At 39.1% G+C, this 20,606-nt stretch overlaps 2 protein-coding genes across 2 annotated transcripts in view; one reads left to right on the top strand and one right to left on the bottom strand.

Annotated features, from left to right (window-relative positions):
* LOC134314755 (brefeldin A-inhibited guanine nucleotide-exchange protein 3-like) overlaps positions 1–2,269 on the top strand; it is a 64,941-nt gene extending 62,672 nt beyond the window's left edge. Inside the window, exon 32 of the mRNA XM_062995449.1 lies at positions 1,510–2,269. Within this exon, the coding sequence (XP_062851519.1) occupies positions 1,510–1,701 (192 nt within the window). The 3' untranslated portion in view covers positions 1,702–2,269. The remainder of the gene's footprint in view (positions 1–1,509) is intronic.
* A 14,514-nt stretch (positions 2,270–16,783) lies between these two features.
* Positions 16,784–20,368, bottom strand: LOC134314754 (cytochrome c oxidase assembly protein COX20, mitochondrial-like; the record flags this gene model as incomplete). The annotated part of the gene is made up of 3 exons (XM_062995448.1): positions 16,784–16,972; positions 18,321–18,384; positions 20,248–20,368. Coding segments are annotated over 3 exons (312 nt in total), but the record flags the coding sequence as incomplete, so codon positions are not given.
* Between the last annotated feature and the right edge of the window lie 238 nt (positions 20,369–20,606).

Here is a 20,606-nt window from a genome sequence, read left to right as displayed (position 1 = left end):
TAATGCACCATTAAAATAACCTAATATAAAGCTGCACGCATCTATCTGGTATGTACATTCATTGATTATTTGATCAGCCACACCTATGTTGTTTCAAATCGGCTCTGGTTTTCTGCGCTCTCAATTGGGATTAAGCATCAGCTGTTGCAAATGAACGTAAAAGACAACAATTGAACAATTAATTATTTGTTTGTTATCTGTTAACCGGTTAAACATTCATAAGCCGTCTTAGGGTCTGTTCGACAACCTAGTGAGCTAATGCCTACATAGGCAGCTGCCTAAGTAGAGAGGATTCTAATAAGTCATCGACTCATAAGTCGGGTTATTCGAATGCACTACTTAGACAGCAATTCCATCAGTTTTTGCTTACTAAGCTAACACAGTATGCCATTCAAATCAATGGGATGAGGTGGCACAATGCGCTAGCATGTTAACTAACATCTCCCTCCGTGTACTGAAAACGGTTAAATTCGCTGACAAGCCTGAATTTGTAAATAAATGACACATGTATACCTTTACACAAATTAAAAATCAATAATAATGTATTTACGTTTGAAAATAACTCTGTTCGTTGCTCCGCATCCGTCCGCCATATTTGTAATTTTATGTGAGAAAAGTTGTGCCCCACTGAATGCTGGGATTGCCTTCACCACTAAAGCAGCATCGAATGCTCTCTCGTTGTTCAGTCAAAATACTGGTCAAATTTAAGGTGCCTTACTAGGCAGCATTTTAAGGCATCTAAGAATTCGAATAGCCTAATTCTCGTGAGCGTGCGTAGGATGACGTAAAATGCTGTCTATGTAGAGAGCTCACTAGGTTTTTGAACACACCTGTAGTGTTTAGTACTGTATATTCACATTGAGTTGTCACGCTAATGTGTTGAATGTGATCAAAACTAGTCTCAAAGCTGGAATGACAAATGATATATGTACTTTAAAAAAAATAAAAAAATACTAGGTGGTGCAGCGGGATATTCCGCTGTTTCTGAACTCCTCAGTTCGAAACTCGGTGTTGCCCCCGGTCGGCTGGGCGCCATCTGGCGGGCATAATTGCCAGTGCCTGCAGCAGGTACTAATTGGCCACCGGATCTGCAGGGTGGGGACCGGACTATGTGTGCGTGGGTGTGTCTTCATACGCTGTGTAAGGACCCTGATTGGCGGAAGAGAAGCCTGTGCAGAAAGCAGGGGCGAGAAGAGGAGGGCTGTGCACGTGTCGGAAGAGGCGTGTACAGCGACGTACTCTCCTTGGATGCAATCTGGTATCTCTCAGCAGCGGAAGACAAAATTGAGTGTGCTAAATCGGGAGGAAAATGGGGAGAAAATGCAAAAAAATAAAATAAAAAATACTAAATGCAATCTTAAACAAAAAATGTGTTTAAAGGGTTAAATATTTTTCAAGGCTCCTTATTTGGGGATACAATAATAAAAGCTATATTGTTGTTTAATCTAATATCAGTATTAATAGTTAAATCCTAATTCGTGATGTTTTTTTTTTTTTTATTGGTACTAGGCATGGACCAACATGGTCCTCACAATGCTCAACCAAATCCAGTCGTTGCCAGATGCCACCTTTGTGGCCCTGCAGCCAGCAGTATTTCCCTGCATCAGTCAGCTGACGTGTCATGTGATCGATCTCCGAGTGCGTCAAGCAGTGCGAGAGTGGCTGGGACGCGTGGGAAGAGTTTATGATATCGTCCTGTGAGAAGCTTGTATTTATTCAAGTTTCTAGTGTACATCGTTTTTTTGTCGACCCATATGATTGTAATCCATTTCCTTTCTTGTAATATGACTTGGAATGTGATTTTCTTTCTTGTATTGAGCTTATTTATTGCTGTACTCTACTGTAATCTTTGTATTCTGTGATCCTATTTATCTGAATGCTTTGCAGAACATATCTATATTGCCATGTTTCCTTTAAAAAAACCAACTCCTCTATCGATTTATGAAGGGCACAAGACCTATATCGACACAGCTAATAGCTGAATAAATCTGCCAAAGTGTATCAATAGTCTTAATTATTACAGTTAACACAGTCAAACCATTATTTTTGGGTTAATATGGCTACCAGGAATACACAATTTGACAGCCATTCCTGTACTAGCAAATTTAGTTTTTTTACTGCACATGATTCCATGTTCCTCAACAAATTTTTTATATTAATTTAGGAGTCACACTGTACATGCCTGAATCTGTGCTTGCAGTAGTGTATGTATATTATGCCTGGTTTTATTGGTTACAGGGTGATTGGCTTTTTCTTTTCATCTGTCGTATTGAGTGTTACTTTTTCTGTTTAAATATTAAACCAGTGACACATCTTTGACATGCTGACATTAATCACTACTATTTCTGTGTGCAGAGACTAGTGTGGAAGTGCAGGCAGTGCTATCTTCTGTCACATGCTACAGGTTATTAATCAAGGTTTTGAAGTAGAGCCTAATTATATTGACCTATTCGTGTTCCACAGTCGTATCATATAGTAGCCAGAATCATGCAGATAAAGCTAGAGGGCGCCAGAGAGCACTCATCACTTACTTCATGTAGCTTATACAAAGCCCAAGAATCACATTAAAATTTGATGGAGTTCCTGCTTGGGGTTTCAGTTGAGTGTGCTATTATAAGGTATGAACTTTAACATGTGAACTATTTTGTTTTTATTTTTTATTTTTGTGCCAACAATGCATATATCCACTTTAAATTTACCGCAACAGTTGATATGCACACCGAGACGGCTTCTATGTGATACAGCATCTATTAGAAGTTTAGAAGAGGCTTACTGACTGAGTTGGTCTTTCAAAATGTGATTCACACTTTTTTTATGTTTTGTTTAGACTTATTAAAATTCACTCTGCTTTCTTTCTTACCAGGATATTCCAAACCCTCATTAATATTCTTATAAACTGATTTCTTTCTGTAAAGTGCCTTCCAATTCTCAAATTTTAAATTTATAATTTGAATTGTTTAGAGACCCCCCAACCCTTTTTTTCAGACCCTTTTTTGTCTACACTAATTTGTCATTCTCCTGTTTATACATTGTTTTTGCTGTTGCAAAATCAGTCATTATAAAACTGTGTATACCAAATGACACAAAACAAGCAAACGATCAGAAATTAACCAGTCATTCTGCATAAAGTGTTTAAATCAAAGTTAAAAAGATTTCTGTAATGGCACTCGGGTGGCCCATCATCGCTAAGAATATTTGCTATATATACATATACAGGTGTACAATACAACAGAAATCTTTCTTCGCATATCCCAGCTTGTCAGGGCGCAGGGTCAGTCATTGTATGGCGCCCCTGGAGCAGAGAGAGTTCAGGGCCTTGCTCAAGGACCCAACAGTGGCAGCACGGCAGAGCCAGAATTTAAACCTTTAACCTTATGTTTAATAGCTCTACCCACTAGGCTACCACTGTCCCATAAAGATCCGGGTTTGAATCTCAGCAGTGCTATTGGCCGGCTGGGTGTATACACAGACATGACTGGCTGTGTCTAATTGGTGCAACTGTGGCCAAAGGCGTGATAAATTGTATACCTGTATATTTTGCCAACCATGTGTCATGTTCATTTATTTATCAGCTTAGATTGTATGTGCCAAGCGAATCTGTAAACATTGATGTTTTTAATATCATCATCCCTACTTGAAGAATAATTATTTAATGCTTATTTATTTTTTTAATTGATTTTTCATGGAACATTAAGGGAACTGATTTGATCCAGTTTTTTAGCTGAACAAAATATTAAGCTAAATAGACTGAACACCAATCCTTCAGTTTTGTTGTTGGTCTTGGAGATTCCAAAACTTCCCAAAGGTGATTTAAAAAGGCATTGCATATAATTAATATAATTAATCATACTCAATAGAATAGAATGCTTTTTTTTCCGCATATCCCAGCTTTGGAAGCTGTGGTCAGAGCGCAGGGTCGGCCACTGTACAGCACCCCTGGCTGCATGGCAGAGCTGGGATTCAAACGTTCAATCTTTCAGTTTATAGCTCAAAGCCCTACCCACTAGCCTACCACTGTCTTCATATCAGTTGCTCAGTCAGAATATGTCCCCAAAGCATCAAGTCCTTGATCCTGTAGTTGTTATGAGTGGGGGAGGAAGGACCCAAGGATGCAGAGGATTTAACGAAAAAGGATTTTATTTAACAAATAATAAACATACTATACAATAAAACAAAGAATAAAGGGAACAAAAAGACCTCGGGAGATCCCGAAGGCAGCCAATGACGTCGTGGGCTGAAAAAGAACAGAAAAACATACATAAGGGAAAAAACGGGGACTGCGAGGCGCAAACCCGGGTCGCTCGCCTCCAGTCCGGGAGCATACTCGACTTGCCACAGTGGAGCTGATGGCAAAATCGCTCCCTGGGCTGTTGAGGCGAGGAGTGGGTTCACCGGGTGGAATACCTCGTGGTGGACGGACGGAAAGGGAAGGTAAACCGGCAATAGATAACTCAAATGGCTCGGCCGCCAGCAGAAACTGCTGGAAAACGCCGAGCCGTTTACCGGGCGAGAGTATTTGTAAGCTCTAAAGAATGAGCGTTACGGCGCTATCACCAGCCATTCTGGCTGGGAAGTGGCCGTATTAAAAGAACGCCCCAGAATGGGAAAACGCGACACTGTCACCAGCGATCCGCGCTGGGAGGGGATCGCGTCCCTCTGGGCGCGTGAAAAGGGTTCCCAGCGGCGCTGTCACCGGCCGACATGACCGGGAAGTGGCCGCTTTAAGTGGGAAGCGCTCGGAGAGATGGCCGCGGCGCTGTCACCAGCGCTCTGCGCTGGGAGGTGGCCGCGCCACTCCGAAACGCGCCGAAAAATAATTCAAGCGTGCGGACTGACTCTGGGGTTAGACCCGCTATAGCGCGGCTCTAACTCGTGAGCCCGACGCTGGGTGAACACCCCAGAGGTCCGACAGCGCTTACAGTGGCGTGCGGTGGAAACGGTGACGTATACCGGCACCTGCCGGCAAACGCAAAACCCGAAAACAAAACCGCAGCGCGTGGGCTGCACAAAGTCGCACCAAAACTAAAAATCTAACCCTACCTTACCTCCGCCTTACGACGTACCCACCCTGACGCTATACAGCGCCTGGGGAACCGGCTAGCCCTAGGCAAAGGAAAGTGGCTGGTGCGGTGCAGCCAAAAGAAAATAAACGAACATAAAAGGGCACCGTAGTGCCAAACAAACTAAAGGAAAAGAAAAGCAAACAACCCGGGAAAAACAGAAGGTGCGACACCTGCAGCTTAGCGCCATCCCCTTAAATAAGGGGAGGCGCAGCTGCAGCGCGTTCGCCCTAACGAGCTGGCCAGGTACTTACAGCCAGCTCGTTTTCTGCTCTGTAAGGCCTGTGGCGTCAGGGAGAGATGGTGTATTCCCCTGACACCACAGAACCTAACAGTAGTAAAGCTGAATTGAAGGATTCAGCCCTCCTAATACTGTTGCCACAAATGTGGGCCATAAGAAATGTTTTTATATAATGGACATTTATACAACATACAGGTATAGCAGTAGATTTGGCTGCCACACCTGAATTAAATAATTTGGATGGGATGATTACACTTTTGGCTATATAGTGTATGTTGAACATGAATTACTAGCTACAAGTAAGTTGCATTTTTTCATTTTTTTTTATTTTCATGACCCTTCACCGCTGACTGAGGACGCCTCTCAACTGACATACGCTCCGGCACATACAGTCAGTACAGACTGCATTTTTCACTTGCACGAGTCGAGTTCATTCACTGAGTACGGAGGGCCACACACACCCATCAGCATCATTCCTCAGCCCTGTGCAGGGGCTGCAGTTGCACCAGTTATGAGGACCTATGATCCGACTGTTTTACCCCTATGAACAACAGCCAATCGTTGTTCATGCGGCCACCCAGCCCAGTCGGAAAGGCAGAGCTGAGATTCGATACGATGTATTCGAAACCCCAACTCTGGTGTGCTACCGTACTTTTTACTGTAAGTTGCATTTTTATGAAACCACAATTAATAAGTACAAAACCTTTACATGCAGTATTTTAGTGAGGTCATGAAAATAAAAGCTATGCTGAATCTGAATATAAAGCCCTCTGATTGGTTTTGGCATGGATGTGTTGGTCAGTGAATCAGACCAAAGATGTGTATTACTTTGAAATGATTGGAAGATTTAATTTATTTGTTGAAAGTGTACTATATAGTAAACGTTTTTGAGTGAAGGCGAGAGATAAATGTGTCTGCTGGAAACACGATGTTTGAATGTAATTAATCATCTGTTTTTCATTTATAGTTTATTCATTAGAAGTTCTATCATTTTACCTTGGCAAATCAAGGTAAGCACCATCAATCCTACTGCTGTGGCTGACACATGTAAAACAGCTATCTTGAAATTGCTATTTGTTGTATTTTTTTAAATAAATGTAGAATAATGCCATAAGAATTGTAAGTTTATGTGTGTATTAGATCTGTGCCGGGCCTTCTTTGTACAAATACAGACAATGCACAATTTTTTGTCATTTTGAAATCTGCCTAAAAAGGTGATTTTAGTAATTTTCCCATAAAGATTACCTTCCATTTTTAGTGCGAGTTTTGTCCCACATGCTGTTTATGTGTTATTAGTAATTATTTATGTACTGATTCAAGATGTATGTGGTTATACTTTTTACGTATTTATTTAAAAATGTACTGCATTTATGTGTATAAAGTATTTAATAACAGTTTGAACGTCTTAAATTGAAACCTTCGAAAGCCTTAAGCCCATTTCATTTTAATCTTTGTATTTAAACCCATGAAACAGACATAAATTTGATCAAGTGTATTAATACATAAATACAATTGAAGTCAAAAGTTTACATACATTTGTAAATAGCATGTATTGTATGTAATGGCATGGTGGGAACCCAGCACTGGCAGGTCATAAGAAGCAGCCACAGATTGCACATGTGTTGGAGAGGATGTGTGGTGATCCAGCTCTTCTTGATCAGATCGGGGTTGTACAAGCAGCAGTGGATTTACAATCGGGTATTGGAAATGACTACATTGGGGAATAAAGGGATGAAAATTCAGAAAAAAGCCCCTTTTGCTGATACACAAAAACAAAGGACCAATGACTTCTTTGTTGCACAGAAGCCTCTAAGCTCGTTTTACTGTAAAACTTGCTTTCCACCACCAGTTGAGTTGTTTAACTTTCTGTATGTCTATTTTCCACTGGATTTTTAGTAAATCCCACAATAAAGTTAACAAAAGAAGAATGTGTTTCAATCATTTGGTCAGAGAAAAATAACAGAAATCTTTAAAATCTAAAAAATGCCATTACCTACATGTCCCACACAGCTGTATAGAAACTGTTGAAGTATATTCTTCTGATTCTAAGAATTTGTAATGACCTGCTGACTGTTCAAATAGATTTTTCTGTGCATAAAATTACAAGTGGCAAATTGTTCTTACCTTTGTATGTGCCCAAACAATCAGACTGCTCCATTATCCTGTATGTGCACATGCTGAGTAAATGTTTGCCAAGTCATTTGTTGTGTTGTAGAATTAAAAAAAGCAAAGTCAGAATCTTGTGAATGGGCTTTCATTTATGCTGAAGAGTGGATTATGTGCTGTAGAATATTCTTACTGGATGAGTCTTAAAATAGACTATACTATATGGATAAAAGTATTGAAGCACTTTTTGTCATTTTTTTTAATTAATGTGTTTAGCCACAACAATGACAGGTAGGTATAATTAATCAGTTGTATAAAGGAAATTACTGTATATGCTTCTGTCTTTGCAGCAACAATTTAGAGAGGCTCTTTAGACTGGGCCCCTTATGCACAAAACAAGGTCTATAAAGACATGAAGAAAAGCTTGGTTTAGGATCTCCAGCCCTGACTGAACAGCTTTGATAAGAACTGGAACATCAATTGAGGCTTACTTAACCAACATCAGTGCCCAACCATACAAATGCTCATTTGACTAAATGGGCAGAAACTATCAGTTTTTCTATTTATGCAGTGTTCCCCAGTTTTGCTACCAATCTAGTCCTATCCAATTACCTAATCTCCATTATCCCCACGCTCATTGTTCTGGTTAGCGGAGGCCGTAATTGCAGCAGTTATGAGGAACTCTCTCCAGCAGTCCCACCTGCCGACGATTGTCAACATGATTAATGTTTTTTTTTTTTTTTACAAAATCAGCAAATTAACACCCTATATCTGGAGTAAGGATGGTCAACTTTGGTAGTGGTGGGGTAACACGACATCTGCTTAGAGAAAAGAAAATCGCAGCCTTGAAATGCACCAATACGGCCAGAAATAATATCACACAACATAAGCACAATACATGTAAACTACCTTGTACCCCTGTGGTTTTGAAAATGTAAGCATGCTGTCTGATGGAATTTGTCATGAAGGAAGGCTTCTGACATTTGAATAAGTGTAAAGAATTTATTTAGGTCATATAAGTCAAAAATGTGTGTTTCCAAGTGGAAGAGAAGTAAGGCTGGGATGGGAGGTGCATTGGAAGTGGGTTCAACTTGATCCACACTAAGGTTCATGTGGTTATATCAGCTATTAATAAATGATGGTTCTTGATGAAGTCACAGGAGTTCACCATAGGCTTGTGCCCTTGCCCTTTACGCACTGAAATATCGCATTAAATGATTCCATTAATCATTTAATGACATTAAGCACTATAGAGGGCAAAACATGCAACTCCATTTTTGTTCTTTGAAGAAAATTTTAAACATTTAAATTATTTTCTCATTTGTTGTTGTCCTCTATCTTTGCATCTCAAAGACAGCCTTTTTGTGGATCCTGCCTTCATTTAAAATCATGATTACAAGCACCTGTTGACATCACTTATTTGAAATTACATTCTTACTTAAATTTGTAACCTCATTACTAGCTTTAAATTGCCCCCATGTCAACTTTTTTAGAAGAGGTTACAGGCCTGAAATGCAGGAATGGATTTATATTAACAAATAAAATGAAGTTGACCAGATAGAACATTAAATATCTTGGGTTTATACTTTCTGCAATTAAATAAAAGTAATTTGCATTATTTGCATTTTCCATTCTGGCCCAAATTTTTCTGATTTGGGGTTGTACTTCTACCAAATAGCCAGACAGAGGAACAGAGCTGGATAGGATATACAGCAGGTTAGAAATGAGGAGAGTGTACTGAGAAAGTGGAAAAAGCTAATAAAATTTGAATATAAGAGAGAGGGTTGGATGGTATAGAAATAGCAAAGCAGGGGTGGTCTTGGATTAGCAAGAAGGAAGTGAGGGCAACTATAAAAAATGATGAGTGGAAAGGCAGTTGGGCCAGATGACATACGACTAGATGCATGGAAATGTTCAGGAGAGATGGCAGTGTAGTTTTTAACTTGATTGTTTAACAAAATCTTGGAATTTGAGAGGATGTCTAGGAAGTGGAGAAGAAAAGTAAAAGGTCTCAAAGAATATATACCAAGTGTGTGGGTGCTGAACTGGCCTGCCTGCATTCCAAACCTTTCACCAATAGAAAACATTTTCACTTAATGACACCAAAAATCTTGCATCAGACAAAAATGGGACACCATTCCTCTCCCAAAACTCCAACAATTGATCTATTTCCAGACATTTACAGACTGTTATTAAAAGAAGAGGGGATGCTACACAATGGTAGACGTGGCCCTGTCCCAACTTTTCTGAGACGCGTTACTGACATCTAGTTCTAAATAAGTTAATCATTTTCATGCAATTGTACAATGTCTCACTTTCAACATCTGTGTGTGTATTTAACATATGTATTCTGTATTCTTTTGTGAATAAAATATGGGCCTATGAGATTTGCAAATCATTGCATTCTGTTTTTATTTACATTTATTTCCATTTTACACAGCGTCGCAATTTTTTTGGAATTGGTGTTGTACTTAAGCACAGAGATACATAGAATACATACAATTTCCTCTGCTTCTCTATTTTAAAATACAGTGGACTGCAAACTGGCTTCAAAAAGATCAAAGAAACCGTGGAACTGCTTTTAATTTTCTTTAGAACTGAATATAAATTTGTGCAATCAGTGCAGGGTTACATCACCAGCAGAAATAAATATTCATTAATAAGCAATTTTGCTTGTAAAATTTGAATGAACCAGCTCTTGAGTTTCTGGAATATCATTATCCTGTTACTGAAGATTGTTGTGGAGCATAAATTATGATGCCTATTTATTCATACTATACTCAGCAAGTCTCTGTGCTGACACAGGTTGTGTGATTAAATCCCAGCTGGGTCAAGCTGCCCCAGGACACACTTTTAAGAAATTAGGTGTACAATTGCCTTGCACCACTCACATGTGTAAGTGTATCAGTTTGACTAAGAATTACAAAAACATCAAATATTTGGGTGCATATACACCGATCAGCCATTCCAATAAAACCACCTCCTTGTTTCTACACTCACTGTTCATTTTATCAGCTCCACTTACCATATAGAAACACATTGTAGTTCTACAATTACTGACTGTAGTCTATCTGTTTCTCTGCATGCTTTGTCAGCCCCCTTTCGTGCTGTTTTTCAATGGTCAGGACCCCCACAGGACCACTATAGAGTAGGTATTATTTGGTGGTGGGTAATTCTCAGCACTGCAGTGACACTGACATGGTGGTGGTGTGTTACTGTGTGTTGTGCTGGTATGAGGATCAGACACAGCAGTCACTGTCACTGCTGGACTGAGAATAGTCCACCAACCAAAAGTATTCAGCCAACAACGCCCCATGGGCAGCGTCCTGAAGAATTGAAGACCATTGAAGAACCGCATGAAAGGGGGCTAACAAAGCATGCAGAGAAACAGATGGACTACAGTCAGTAATTGTAGAACTGCAAAGTGCTTCTATATGGTAAGTGGAGCTGATAAAATGGACAGTGAGTGTAGAAACAAGGAGGGTGGTTTTAATGTTATGGCTGATCGGTGTATATTTACACTCATTTCTGTAAAACCCTTAAATTAGTTCTGGTACAAACAGTTGCAATTAGAGGTCACATAATTTATTGGGTATGACTGTGTGAAATGACAGTGTCACATGATTACAACATAAAAATACTACATCATCAACATGTCAAATAACATCATAAAGTCCAGGTTATGGAAAGTATTAATCAGGTATTAGTTATAAAGACATATACCAAATTTTGACCATGCCACAAAGCACCAATCCGATATTTAAAAGATGTATATTATATGGCCCAACTGAGGCTAAAAGCCCTTTTACAAAAATGTAGTGACTGGTAAGTAGGTTATTCGTCAAAAAGTAAACCAAGAGGAAAAAAATATGGAAGGAAAGCCTAGTTAAGAATTTAAAAATTCAGTGTATATTGATAATTAATGTGGTAATTAAGGCTTCATATATATATATATATATATATATATATATATATATATATATATATATATATATATACAGTGTATCACAAAAGTGAGTACACCCCTCACATTTCTGCAAATATTTCATTATATCTTTTCATGGGACAACACTATAGACATGAAACTTGGATATAACTTAGAGTAGTCAGTGTACAGCTTGTATAGCAGTGTAGATTTACTGTCTTCTGAAAATAACTCAACACACAGCCATTAATGTCTAAATAGCTGGCAACATAAGTGAGTACACCCCACAGTGAACATGTCCAAATTGTGCCCAAATGTGTCGTTGTCCCTCCCTGGTGTCATGTGTCAAGGTCCCAGGTGTGAATGGGGAGCAGGGCTGTTAAATTTGGTGTTTTGGGTACAATTCTCTCATACTGGCCACTGGATATTCAACATGGCACCTCATGGCAAAGAACTCTCTGAGGATGTGAGAAATAGAATTGTTGCTCTCCACAAAGATGGCCTGGGCTATAAGAAGATTGCTAACACCCTGAAACTGAGCTACAGCATGGTGGCCAAGGTCATACAGCGGTTTTCCAGGACAGGTTCCACTCGGAACAGGCTTCGCCAGGGTCGACCAAAAAAGTTGAGTCCACGTGTTCGGCGTCATATCCAGAGGTTGGCTTTAAAAAATAGACACATGAGTGCTGCCAGCATTGCTGCAGAGGTTGAAGACGTGGGAGGTCAGCCTGTCAGTGCTCAGACCATACGCCGCACACTGCATCAACTCGGTCTGCATGGTCGTCATCCCAGAAGGAAGCTGACGCACAAGAAAGCCAGCAAACAGTTTGCTGAAGACAAGCAGTCCAAGAACATGGATTACTGGAATGCCCTGTGGTCTGACGAGACCAAGATAAACTTGTTTGGCTCAGATGGTGTCCAGCATGTGTGGCGGCGCCCTGGTGAGAAGTACCAAGACAACTGTATCTTGCCTACAGTCAAGCATGGTGGTGGTAGCATCATGGTCTTGGGCTGCATGAGTGTTGCTGGCACTGGGGAGCTGCAGTTCATTGAGGGAAACATGAATTCCAACATGTACTGTGACATTCTGAAACAGAGCATGATCCCCTCCCTTCGAAAACTGGGCCTCATGGCAGTTTTCCAACAGGATAACGACCCCAAACACAACCTCCAAGATGACAACTGCCTTGCTGAGGAAGCTGAAGGTAAAGGTGATGGACTAAACCCAATTGAGCACCTGTGGCGGATCCTCAAGTGAAAGGTGGAGGAATTCAAGGTGTCTAACATCCACCAGCTCCGTGATGTCATCATGGAGGAGTGGAAGAGGATTCCAGTAGCAACCTGTGCAGCTCTGGTGAATTCCATGCCCAGGAGGGTTAAGGCAGTGCTGGATAATAATGGTGGTCACACAAAATATTGACACTTTGGGCACAATTTGGACATGTTCACTGTGGGGTGTACTCACTTATGTTGCCAGCCATTTAGACATTAATGGCTGTGTGTTGAGTTATTTTCAGAAGACAGTAAATCTACACTGCTATACAAGTTGTACACTGACTACTCTAAGTTATATCCAAGTTTCATGTCTATAGTGTTGTCCCATGAAAAGATATAATGAAATATTTGCAGAAATGTGAGGGGTGTACTCACTTTTGTGATACACTGTATATATATATATATTTTGTATTTTACCCCTTTTTCTCCCACTTTAGCGCATCCAATTTCTACCCGTCAATCATCCTCTCACTAATGCTGGTCCCTGCTCCTGACTGGGGAGGACGAGGCTGCTCCACGCCCCCTCCGACACGTGCACAGCAATCGCACATCTTATCACCTACACTTGACGAGTGCAGCTGCGGTACAGCGCTGTGCACGGAGGGCCACACCCTCTACCGCACTCCTTCCCCATCTCCGTGCAGGCGCCACCAACCAGCCAGCAGAGGTCGTAATCACACTAGTCTGAGATAGAGTCCCCCTCCGGCTTAGTCCCGCCCCTTATCTGAACAACAGGCCAATCGTTTTTCATGTAGCCGCCCATCCTCAGCCGGCAAGGCAGAGCTGAGATTCGATACGATATATTCAAGATCTCAGCTCTGGTGAACAGCGTGTGTTTTACCGCTGCGCCACCTGAGCGGCTATTAAGGCTTTTTGAAGCTTTTTTTAGCATATTTAGGTGTTAAAGTTGATAGATTTTTAACAAAAAGCAGCTGTTGAAGTGAAGTTCACCATCCTCAACCTACTTTATCTTGGCCAGAATTGTGCTTTACCTGGAGTCTGTCTTGGCAAAAGCGGCCTAAAGGTGTGAATATACGTAGGTCAGGCTTTCACAGGACCCTACACTCACAGTAATCTAAACTAAATAAAATCTGAAATAAGCAATACAATTGCATTTATGAATTTGGCTGACATGTTTAATCAAAGCAACTTTCATTTTACACAGTATACAATACAAGCAACTGAGGCTTAGACGGCACTGCTTAAAGGCTTGATAATGGCAGCTTGGCAGTGGTGGGGCTTGTACCTCTAATATTCTATTTAATACTTTATTACTTTAATTGCCTCCACTACCCTCTAACATCTACTAACACAGCTAGAATAAATCCCACATCGCTATAGGTAGAACAAGCTAAACTTCAAACATTAAACATGAGACCCTAGCATTTGTATGACATTACACTGTCTGGTGCTAATGTTCAAATAAGTTATTTGTTAATCTTAAGGCTTTTTCTATAGTGGCAGTCAACAAACCTGTAGCTGCGCCTTTTCCCATGGGAAAGTAAGTGTTCATGCATAATGAAATGCAGTTTAATTTTTATGACGAATGATTTTTTCTTTTTTCTCTTAATCCTCAATAAAAACTTACCTTGGCTGAGAAAGGTCACGCTGTTAAATGTCACTGTGCACTAATGATTCCTTCCTCAATTAAAATAAATCAGAACTCAAGGTAAAACAGTGATATTATCGGTCTGAATTTCAAAAGTGCCAGTAGCAACATAATCCAAAACAATGCTGCACATTTCCCTTTTTGTGTTAAAAAAAAACAAAACTGAAATGAAATCCAACAAATCACACATGAATAATGAATAATACAAATAAAGTATCCTCACATGAATTAATTTGGCTGGAAAATTCCAAACCTGGCAACCCTGTAGTGATGTCAACCAGGCGAGCTAAATAGCTTCAGTGCCCTCTGCTGTTTATAGTGAATATTGATTCATTATACATGTAAACCGTTTTGATTTTTAACTGTCTTGTGGTGCATCGTTACATCCCTAGTCAAGATGAATCAAAATACGACATTTGCCTGTAGAATATAAAAAACATTCATTTGTTACTAGGGCTGTCGTTAATCGCAATTAACGCGTTAAAATCTTAATCGCGATTAAACAAATTAACCGAGATTAAAATTTTTCATCAAACAATTTTCATTGGGCTGTTTGTGCCACGTAAATTTGTGTCTCTGTGGTCATTTGCGCTGCTTTAACACAGTAATATTGTGTTAAATCGGGTAGCGATAACGGCTCTTTTCCAGTTACAAATTACTCGAGCTGCTGCTGCTTCATATTGCAAATTATAGAATATTTTAAATAATGATTTTTGTTCTCAAAAAGCATTAGAAATCATCACTAGACAAAATTACAGTTATTAATTGACGCTTTAATATAATCTTTGGTCAAAGCACGGATTTGTGTCAGGCGTCTGCGCGCACGGATATGGGTCACAGGCTAAATGGACTCAGTCTAACTTTATTTCAGATGAATTTGGATGGAGTCCATGGACTGTACACGTCGTGTGAACATTACAAACACTTGTGTTAAATGGATCGCAATGGACTGTATAAACACTAACATAGTTAACGATTTAACTACAGGGTGGGCGGGGGGTGGGGCAGGTGCACTGGGACCCATGGCAGGAGGGGGGGTCCTCCACGACATTAACTCAACCACTCTCCTGACTATCACCCCCCCCATTTGCTTCACTTGCCATGTCGTCATTATTATATTAAATTATTATATTATTTAAGTAAAATTAAAATATCTAAAACTGTGCATTAAAAATACCATTAATATTTAATTCATTCTGATCAGCTATCAGTATATGCAATTTGTTGAGGTGGCCCAATTTGTTTTTTTGCACTGGGGCCCATGAGCTCCTAGTTACACCACTGGTGTTGCATCTAGAAATGGTTCATATTATAAGTACCTGTTTTCAAAGGCAAAGTTATGAACAGGTAAAGATCCTCACTTTTGTCAGATAATGTGAACAGACTTGTCATTTTAATTAACTGGCTGAAAGATGGGTAGCTGTTAACAACTCTATATAAACATTGGCTGGCTTTCTAAAAATAATTTAGATTTAATAATTGTATCATAATTGTATACATTTTTTTATTGGTAAACATGTTCTTGCAATAAAAATGTGTAATTGTTCAAATTGTGCTTTGTTATTTTTGCACGCGATTAATTATTTTGGTTCTTTAATCGCGATTAATCTCGATTAAAAATTTTAATCGCGTGACAGCCCTATTTGTTACATAATGTAGTTCTTACATTTAAAAATATTCACAACACTTTTTTTCTTCAAATCTAGACATATCCAATTACCCTGTTGTGTCTCCTCTCCTTCTGCAGACTCCTACCCTGATCAAAGAGGACCGTACCAAACACATGCACACTCACACAATCCCATTCCAAAATTTTCCAAGACTTCTTCTGAAACCAAGCCTTGGTGGACTTTGAGGTATGCTTGGTAACACTCTCCTGTCAGAAGGTCCAATGACACCCAAGCGTCCTCTTCCTGGGCACAAAAGGCATGATGATTGCTCCTAGGATTTCCTGATACTTGATTAAATCCATCCGGTCCTCCACATGCTTGTCTTTCAGTGGCAGAGGAAGCAAAGCAGCTCCAGCACATCACCAAGCCACTGTCATGCTTCACCGTAGAGTGTGTTCTTTTTCAGTGTATGCTTCATTGTTCCTTCTTCAGGCATACCACTGATCCATAGGCTTTTTAATATTGTTTTAAGCATACTGGAACTGACTTCTTTGTGCTCTTTGTACAACTATATTCACTTACCTATATTTCTAACATGCAATCAAATGTCACAGCCAGTTAAGGTACTGTATGTGTCTTACCTCATGCACACATGATGCAACTAATGAAGTTATCAGAAGTTATAGATCAGATCAGTGGTTGTACAGACAGCAGATAATTAACATAAATGCATCAGAAATTACTTTATTGGAAGATAAAGGGGGGAGGAAAGAAAGAGAGATTTAAAAAAATACTGAAAATGCTGAAAATCTTTGTAAACCAACATACAAAAATGACCCCAAAAGCACTACATGTCTTTTGTTTCTGTTTAAGTTTTTATATTGGATTAGTAATCATTACATCATAAACACAAATATCAATAAAATATTTTATACAAAGTTTAACTTCATACATACAATGAACAAACCTGCATTAAGGGAAAGGGCAACATAAAAGTCACTGCAAAGAGCATTCAGTCTTTACTCATCTTTTGCTTTTCGTGTAGGATCAAGACTCGTCCCCTCATAAATAGCTTTATTCCTAATTCCATCCTGAATAATCTTTTGCTGAGCCCGCAATTTTGCATTGTTAAACCGGCAGTAGAACCTGAAGTGAACATAAAAAATACAGTTATACTATATACAGACCTACAACAGTGATTTATTGTAAAGACATATAGAAAGTTGACATACACTTGTAAGGAAAATGTGTTATGGCATTCATCAATATCAGTTAATAATCACTTATTAAATGACTAATCACTTTAGTGATAATGAATGACAAAAGCTGGTGACTTCTCTGAGCCCATAAACATATGGTTAGTTTGGCTGTACCAATTAGTCTAAACCGCAAGCATTACAACTGGAAAGGCTTTGTACAGATATTAGAAAGCATATAGCAGTTTCACACTTATCAGACATGTCTTTAGGCCCCATGATAATCTGTACAAACAATTAAGTACATGGAACAATGGTCTCTTTGCCATAAGTTTAAAAAAAAAAATTATGAGCAGAAATACAGCCAAATACAGGAAAATCCTTAAAGACAATTTATTCAGAGCTCATTCAAACACAGATTGGGGTAACAGGTCACCTCTGAACACAGAACTGACCCAAAGCAAACAGCCAAAACAACACTGAAGTGGCTTTGGGGCAAATCTAAATATGTCCTTAAGTGGTCGATCTAAAGCACAGATTTAAATCTCAAAAAAGTGTAAAGACAGATGTTTGCCATCCAATCTAACATAAATTGAGAGGATTTGCCATGTAGTATGGGATAAACAGCCCAAATCCAGGTGGGCAAAACTTGTGGAGATGTATCTAAGAAAACTGTAATTGCTACCAATGGGAATTTTACAAAGTTTGGAGAAAAGAGATTTCAGTTTTTAATTTTTAATTAATTTTTTAATTAAATTAATATTTTTAAATTATTTTGTTTTTGTTAATAGTTTAAAATTATTTGTATATTTTAAATTATTAATTAAAACTGAATTTTTGTTATTATGGGCAATTAAGCATAGATGTTCATGTAAAAATGGCAATTATATCCTTTCAAAATCAAATCTACCGTATGTAATATGCAGACATTGGTGGAGGACTGCTCATGATAGCATCAGTGTTATTAATGCTACATTAAGGTATACTTTGCATTCTTATTTGTTTTACACTGGTGTGATGACAGAAGGAAACTTTGAAAACTAAAAATGACAGTCATTACTAAATAAAAATTATTTGTATAGCACCTTTTATGATATTTAAAAATAATTACATTCTCAATTATTTCTTAAAACCTATATGAGCAAATAAATAGCAACAGTTTCAGTAAAAATATCTGAAATATAGTTGGAAAATGAACACAAACAAAAAGCATGATGGATGCAATCATCCTTCAATTAGTTTTAGAATTTGATTTACTTCTAACAATAATTCAGCTGTTCAGAAGTGTGGTCACTTACCATGAAGCCAGTGTAGTCAACATGAATCCAGCCATCCCAACATCAAATGAACGCTTTACTCTGCCTGATAGTGAGAAAAAGAGAGAATCATGCTTTTATTTAAAACCATGACAGAGCAACCATGCTAATAAGTCCTAAAGAATCTATAGCAGGGGTATTCAACTAAAATTTAAAGAGGTCCAGTTAGAGAAAATTTCTTGAAGCAAAGGTCCGGAATGTTATATATATACAGTATATATACTGTATATATATATATATATACATTTTCAGCAGACGCTTTTATCCAAAGCTACTTACACAATGAGCTGAACACGATGAGAAACTGAGGGTTAAGGACCTTGCTCAAGGACCCAACAGTGGCAACTTGGTGGTGGCGGGGCTTGAACTATTCTGTTTAATAGTCCAGTACATTAACCACTGAGCTATCACTGCTATATATATATATATTATAACATATATATAACATATATATATATATATATATATATAACATATATATTATATATAAGTAGCCTAGTAGTTGTATCAACATCTGCATGTTATCAATAACTGACTGTCAAATCAGATGTCTGTTTATTTATTAGGATTTTAACATCATGTTTTACACTTTGGTTACATTCATGACAGAAACTGTAGTCACTCATTACACAAGACTCATCAGGTCACAAGTTTATATTGAACACAGTCATGGACAATTCAGTGTCTCCAATTCACCTCACTTGCACGTCTTTGTACTGTGGGAGGAAACCGGAGCACCGAAGGAAACCCACGCGGACACGGGGAGAACATGCAAACTCCACACAGAGAGGACCCGGACCGCCCCACCTTATCAAACCTTTCTCTTATCAAATTAAGAGAAAATAAAAATAAATTGTGCTCCAGTGGGAAGTAAGAACAGAAATGAGTCCCTCCATCACGGATTAAATGCTGTATTTTTGCTGTACACGTTTCTTTTTTGGAGAGCGCCATTTGTCTCCTGTCTCACTCGTCTTTTTCTTAACTTTCTCCTGCACAGACGTCTGTATCTCTCCCTTCGTTTTTTCTACGTTCGCTATCTTTCTTTTTCTATCCACCGTCTTTTCACATGTAACTCGCCTCTAACTCTCTCATCTGTCTGCACTGTAGAGTCGCAGTGTTTACCGGCTGGAATGCACAGACTTGATTGGCTGAGTGGTGTCACGTGATTGGTCTGTGCGTTTTCTCATCCGCTAAACCGCTACCGTAAAGACTACAAAAGCTGCGCCGGTTAAAATAGAAGCGCTCCGTCAGGTTTCAAATAACTTTCTGTTTTGGCTGTAGGTCCGGGTCCGTATGGGACAGCTTCTGGGTCCGGACCCGGACCGCCTGTTAGTGAACTCTGATCTATAGTTTCTTAACTATTGTTCTGGGGGCCAGTTACCTATTTTTTAACTCACTTAATTTAGCGTATTATATAATTATTATGCCCTCCATGAGTCAGATCAATAAAAAGATATTGTGGCAATGCAATATAGTGGCAGTGCAAAAATCATGTAATGTCAGATTATTTCCTATATACATAAATGTATCTTTGTAGGGCATCACAGTGGTTCTGTGGGTAGCACTGTCACCTTACAGCAAGGTCCTGGGTTTGATTCTCAGTTGAAGCGGTCTGGGACCATTTCTGTGTGCAGTTTGCATGTTCTCCCATATCCATGTAGGTTTCCTCTGGAAGCTCCAGTTTCCTCCCACAATCCTGTGGTTAACTGAGGTTAAATGAAGCTACTAAAATTGCCCTAGCTGTGAATGTGTGTGTGTTTGCCAAGTGATGGATTGGTGACTTGTCCGGGGTGTTACCGACAATGCATCTTATGAACTGTACCCACTGCAACACTGAATTGGCTAAAAACAGGTGGCAAAACAGACAAAACATTAATGAATGTATATCTGTATAATGTCAAATACTTACTAGTTGCCAGAAAGTGCACTAATCCGGCGATGGCAGATCCTCCTGCACCATGAAGAACAGCATCTCTTGCACAAGGAGTTTTCCCAATGTCCAGAATCCCTAAAAGCTTCACACTCTGCAAAGTTTAAAACAGCAATAAACACTTAGTTACAAGTTTATTATTTACAGCTACACTAAATTAAGACCAACCCTTCTTTCCCCTTGCAGTTAGAACACCGTCCACTCCACTAGGGAGGGTTTTCACAAGGTTTTGAAGTGTGTCTGTGGAAATGTTTGTGCCAATGCTGTCAACAGAGCATTTATGAGATCAGGATAACACATTGGATAACATTGGATAAAAAAAATGCCTTGCAGTTGGT

This window comes from Trichomycterus rosablanca, chromosome 5 (genome assembly GCF_030014385.1).
Source record: "Trichomycterus rosablanca isolate fTriRos1 chromosome 5, fTriRos1.hap1, whole genome shotgun sequence".
NCBI classification, from domain to species: Eukaryota; Metazoa; Chordata; class Actinopteri; order Siluriformes; family Trichomycteridae; genus Trichomycterus; species Trichomycterus rosablanca.
This window is presented reverse-complemented; position numbering and strand designations above follow the sequence as displayed.